This window comes from Rattus norvegicus, chromosome X (genome assembly GCF_036323735.1).
Source record: "Rattus norvegicus strain BN/NHsdMcwi chromosome X, GRCr8, whole genome shotgun sequence".
NCBI lineage: Eukaryota > Metazoa > Chordata > Mammalia > Rodentia > Muridae > Rattus > Rattus norvegicus.
The window spans coordinates 131,765,404-131,770,901 of NC_086039.1; the positions used below are offsets into that span (position 1 = coordinate 131,765,404).

General features: G+C 47.4%; 1 protein-coding gene across 1 annotated transcript; it reads left to right on the plus strand.

Moving 5' to 3' along the window:
* The first annotated feature begins 3,714 nt into the window (after positions 1-3,714).
* On the plus strand, positions 3,715-5,201 carry Cxxc5l1 (CXXC finger protein 5 like 1). The gene has a single exon (XM_006257539.5). It carries the CDS (start codon positions 3,848-3,850, stop codon positions 4,763-4,765), a length of 918 nt encoding a protein of 305 aa, XP_006257601.3. The 5' UTR covers positions 3,715-3,847; the 3' UTR covers positions 4,766-5,201.
* Positions 5,202-5,498: the final 297 nt, after the last annotated feature.

Consider the following 5,498-nt stretch of genomic DNA (forward strand, 5'->3'; position numbering starts at 1 on the left):
CCATACTAGAACATGTGTGTGTGTGTGTGTGCATGCATAATCATATGATTAGCACTGCAGCTAGGATTGGAAGCATACTAATGAATATCTCGACCAAGGTCACATGAAATAATACATGATACCATCCCTCAAAAGACAAAAACATTTGACAAGACAAAACACCAAATTTCAGCCTCACAAATATCACCTCATTCCGTAAAAATACTTCAAGGTATTCTCCTCTATTTCAACTACACTAAATAGATTTTTCAAAGTCACATTAGTTACGTGATCAAATGGGAATGTGAAGACAATTGTAACAGTTTGTCAATGTCCTTGCTCTTTCTACTACATCTCTTACTTTTGAATGCCATAGAGCCCTGAGTAATATCCAGTGTTCCACACGTCCATCTGCAACACCAACTGAAGCATGCTTGGAGAAAGCAGTTGACAAATTGATTCACATTCAGCTGTCTGACATCGAATGATTGAGATTTGAGTACTCCTCTCAGAGAAAGTTATAATTTAGCATGCACCAAATACAGGTGGCAAAATGAATTGATAACTAAGAGATGGATTTAAGAGTGAGACAGGCATTCGTTTTAGCCTTGCCTCTGATACTTGCTCACTAACTGGGTGATCCTGGAAAAGTTAACACTCTGAGCTTCAGGCTACTCATCTGTAAAACAGAGATAATAGCACACACGAAGCCAAAGATGTTATAATGCTTAATGGAATTAGTTCTGTTAAAATGCCTACCCTACAACATGTCAAATAGTTGGTGTTAAATAAATATTCATTTGTCTCTATCCTGCAGGGATAATTTAAGTCTTTTTTAATCCATAGGTGAAGGCAGTTTGTGGAAAGCCAGAAAATCTTTTACTCTGAAATTAAGCCACAAAACTATTTTGTATCCAAAAAGGCATACATGGTATGTACTTACAGATAAGTAGATATTAGCAAAAATTACAGAATACCCATGATACATTCCCATAAACTTCAAAGAAGTTAAACCAGAAGGAAGACCCATGTGAGGGGGCATAAATCCCACTTAGAAGAGGGAACAAAATAGTTGTGGGAAGCAGAGGGAGGAGGGATCTAAGTGAGAGAGGGGAGCAGTGTCAGGTTTGGGGAGAGACAGGAGAGAGGCCCAGATGACCAGGAAAATGAATGGAAATCTGTAGCTACCTAGGTTTGGGGCTGAGGGAATCTCTAGGAAGTCTCAGAGACCTAGGATGGGGGTGACCTTAGCTGAAATCTCAAAGAGTTGGGGATGGAACCTGAAGAGACTACCTCCAGTAGCCAGATAGGACCTCTAATGGGGACACCAACCTAGCTACAAACTTTTGACCCAAAATTCCTCCCATCTAAAAGAAATTTAGAAACAAAAATGGAGCAGAGACAGAAGGATTAGCTGATCATTTACTGGCCCAACTTGGGATCCATGCCATGGCTGGGCATCAATACCTGAACTATTAGTGATGCTATACTGTGCTTGCAGACCGGAACCTAGAATGGCTATCCTCTGAGAGGCTCTACCCAGAGGTTGACTGAGACAGATGCAGATACTCTCAGCCAAGCATGAGATAGAGGTTAGGGACCCCTATGAAAGAGAACAAGGATTGAAGGAACTGAAGGGGATGGCAATCCCATAGGAAGACCAACAGTGTCAACTAACCTGGACCCCTAGAAGTTCCCAGAGACTGACCCACCAACCAAAGAACATACATGAGCTGGCCCAAGGCCCAAAACATATGTAGCAGAGGCTGCCTTGTCTGGCCTGAATAGAAGAGGATGTGCCTAATCCTGTAGAGACTTGATGTCTCAGGGTAGAAGGTATCCTGGGGTCAGGACTGTCCTCTCAGAAGAGGAGGGGGAATGGGAAAAGAACTCTGCAAGATGGATCCAGGGGGCAGCATTTAGGGATAAATAAATAAAATAATTAAATAATAAAAATTTTAAACTATTTTAAAATTAGTTGCTTTTCTCAACATTGAGACAAAATACCTGCTTTATTTGATTTCACAGTTTCAGAGGATCCCAGTCTATAGTGGTAGGGAAGGCATAGGAAAACAGCTCAGTTAATGGTGGTGGGAACACATGGTGACCACCTATTTACACAATGGTGGACCAGTAGCAGAGATGGCAAACTAGAAGCAGAGTTAAAGTCTTCAAGTGACCACTTCTAGAGACCCACTTCTGCAAGCCAGAATGATCCTCCTAGAGGCTCCATAGCCTTCAAGATAGCACCACAAGCCGGAGATTGAACATTCAAATGTGAATCAATGAGGACGATCTCAAATTTAAAACTTAAGACCTTACCTGTATTCAGCCTTGACACATTAACTGCTCACATCTAATGGCTCTTTTGACCATTTAAATGGCTTTAAAATTTTCATGAGAACTTTATACATGAGCACTGTATTTATATCACCCCACTCCTCCCATCTACTTCAAATCCTACCATAATTCCTCTTCCCAAATTCATCACCTTTTTTTCTTTCTTTCTTTATATGCACACACACATACATGCACACACACACACACACACACACACACACATACACACACACACACACACACACACACACACACACTCCTGGAGGAAAACTGATTCTCCTCTCTTAGTAGCCATTGAGCACCTACAGTTCATCTAGGAGCAAGACATTGTGAAATTTCCCCTATCTATATTGGCATATAACTTGATGGCATTATGCCAGTCCAGTCATGTTCAGGCAACCATACTGTGAAGAAATCATGGGTAGATTTTTCGTGACATCCTGGAGGAACCTGTCTTGCAACTATCTTGGTCCACTAGCTCTTGACATCTTTCAACTCCCCTTTATACAATGTTCCCTGAGTCTTAGGTGTAGAGCTTGCATTATAGATGTCTCAGTTGGGGCTTAACATCCCAAGTTCTCTTATCCCTTGCTTTTTGATTTGCTGTAGATCTTTGCAATAGTCTCTATTTGTTTTAAAAAGGAAGCTTCTTTGATGAAGGGTGAAATCTACACTTACATGTGGACATAAGAACAAATATTTAGATTGTGGTTAGATATTGCATTAGTTTAGGAAAATGGCTGTAGTAGGTTCTCTTCTAGGATTCTTTTACTTCTCTAGCTGTGGGTAGTTAGCTAGGTTTACAGTACCAGCCATTATGCTTCTCCTGTTAGTACCAGCCATTATTTCTCTCCTGTTAAGTAGGCCTAAGTTAGACCAATATTGATTACTCCCCATATAAAAAAGCCAGTATTGAAACATTGAAGACATCTTTTGGGGCCATTCATTGCTGTAGCTCATAGGCTCTACTGTTGTATAAGACTATTGATTGTTCTATACTCTTGACAGCCAGCATAAGACCCTCTGGAAATATGAAGGCTAGTGGTCAATAACAAGACTTCCATGACAGTTTCAACTTGATTCCTTGAAGCCCTGTGGTATATATCCAGCCATTGGGTGTTATCATTGGACAATGATAATAGTGCATATGATTTTAGGAGACTCTTGCTTGTAAACTCCCAGCCAACAACTTATGGGGGGGTCCTATACCAGGCACTGAGGTTAGCTAGTACATGGCTCTTGGGGAAAGCATCACCATCCCATGTGGCATAACTCAATTAAAAATACACACACACGGTGCGCAGCCGGGGCCGGAGTTCGCCACAAGTCCGTGGAAAGTTTGGCGGCGCGGGTTCCCCCGAAGTTCAGAGTAAAGACGATTCCACGCGGACACCTGACCATGCGCCTACCCTGAGTGAGGCCCTCCGGGCATCTGTATTGTGGGCAGCCGGGCTACACGCTCAACTCTGAGCTCCCAGCAGCAGTTTGCAGGCTCTCCCAGCCGCGGGGTCTGGGCCTCGGCCCCACCATGTCGAGCCTCGGCGGTGGCTCCCAGGACGCCGGTGGCAGTAGCAGCAGCAGTAACACCAATAGCAGCAGTGGCAGTGGCCAAAAGGCAGGAGGAACAGACAAAAGTGCCACGGTGGCTGCCAGGGCACCGGCCTCAGTGGCAGACGATGCCCCGCCCCCTGAGCGTCGGAACAAGAGTGGAATCATCAGTGAACCCCTCAACAAGAGCCTGCGTCGCTCCTGCCCACTCTCCCACTACTCCTCTGGTAGCAGTGGTGGCGCCGGAAGCATGATGGGAGGGGAGTCTGCTGACAAGGCTGCCGCAGCCGCAGCCTCCCTATTGGCCAATGGTCATGACCTGGCTGCGGCCAGGGCGGTGGACAAAAGCAACCCTACCTCAAAGCACAAAAGTGGTGCTGTGACCAGCCTGCTAAGCAAGGCAGAGCGGGCCACAGAGCTGGCAGCCGAGGGACAGCTGACGCTGCAGCAGTTCGCACAGTCCACGGAGATGCTAAAGCGCGTGGTGCAGGAACACCTGCCACTGATGAGCGAGGCGGGTGCCGGCCTGCCCGACATGGAGGCTGTGGCGGGCGCCGAAGCCCTCAATGGCCAGTCCGACTTCCCTTACCTGGGCGCTTTCCCCATCAATCCAGGCCTCTTCATCATGACCCCAGCCGGTGTGTTCCTGGCTGAGAGTGCGCTGCACATGGCTGGCCTGGCCGAGTACCCCATGCAGGGAGAGCTGGCTTCTGCCATCAGCTCGGGCAAGAAGAAGCGGAAACGCTGCGGCATGTGTGCGCCCTGCCGGCGGCGCATCAACTGCGAGCAGTGCAGCAGTTGTAGGAACCGAAAGACTGGCCATCAGATTTGCAAATTCAGAAAGTGTGAAGAACTCAAAAAGAAGCCTTCCGCTGCTCTGGAGGTAACAGCACCGTAGAGGGAGGTGTGCGGGCTCTCCCATCTGTCTGGCGGTCCATACCTACCCCTGAGTCCTGGAGCCCACCTTTCCTGCCTGCAAGTGTGGGGGATACCCAGCCCCTAGGGCCTGGAGGTCTGGCTGCAAGATACCTGTTCACTGCCCTAAAAGTCAGAGCCACATCCTGAGATGCCAGCAAGCCATGGTTTGCAGGTAGGGGCCTGGCGTTCCCAGTGAGGCCCTGGGACTCTGATGCCCCTCCTAGGGCCTGTGTCAGATATCTCCACATAGGTACCAAGTTTCTATCTCCTAGACATGTACTAAAGCATCTAGTCTGTAACCTAAGACTGGTTTTGTCCCTAACCCCATCTGAGGGGTTTTATCTATGGACCCTGTGGCCTTGAGAAGAGTCATGTGTTGTTAAACTCCCAACCCCACCCTGCCCCCACCCCCAACCAAAGCTCCCCAAGATAGAGCAGTCTCGGTGCTGGCTGCCCTGCCTGCAGGTAGGAAGAAGCATCTCATTCATAACTGCGCTCGGTGTATCTGCAGGGATCGCCTGCCCTTGTAGCAAGCAGAGCCTGGCTCTGTGTCCCAGCTGGGGTAAACTAGCTGAGTTCACAAGCAGCTTGGCAAGTTGCCATTCCTGCCCACCAGTCTCCACTCCTCTTGCAAGTAGGCCTGACACCATAATGGTTGGAACGGCATCCTAGTCAAGGCCTTTTGGCCACCTTTCTGACCGCAGCCTCTCGTG

Bases quoted from the DNA above. Each gene is read 5' to 3' on its own strand.
- Cxxc5l1 (XM_006257539.5), top strand. From the start codon at position 3,848: ATGTCGAGCCTCGGCGGTGGCTCCCAGGACGCCGGTGGCAGTAGCAGC.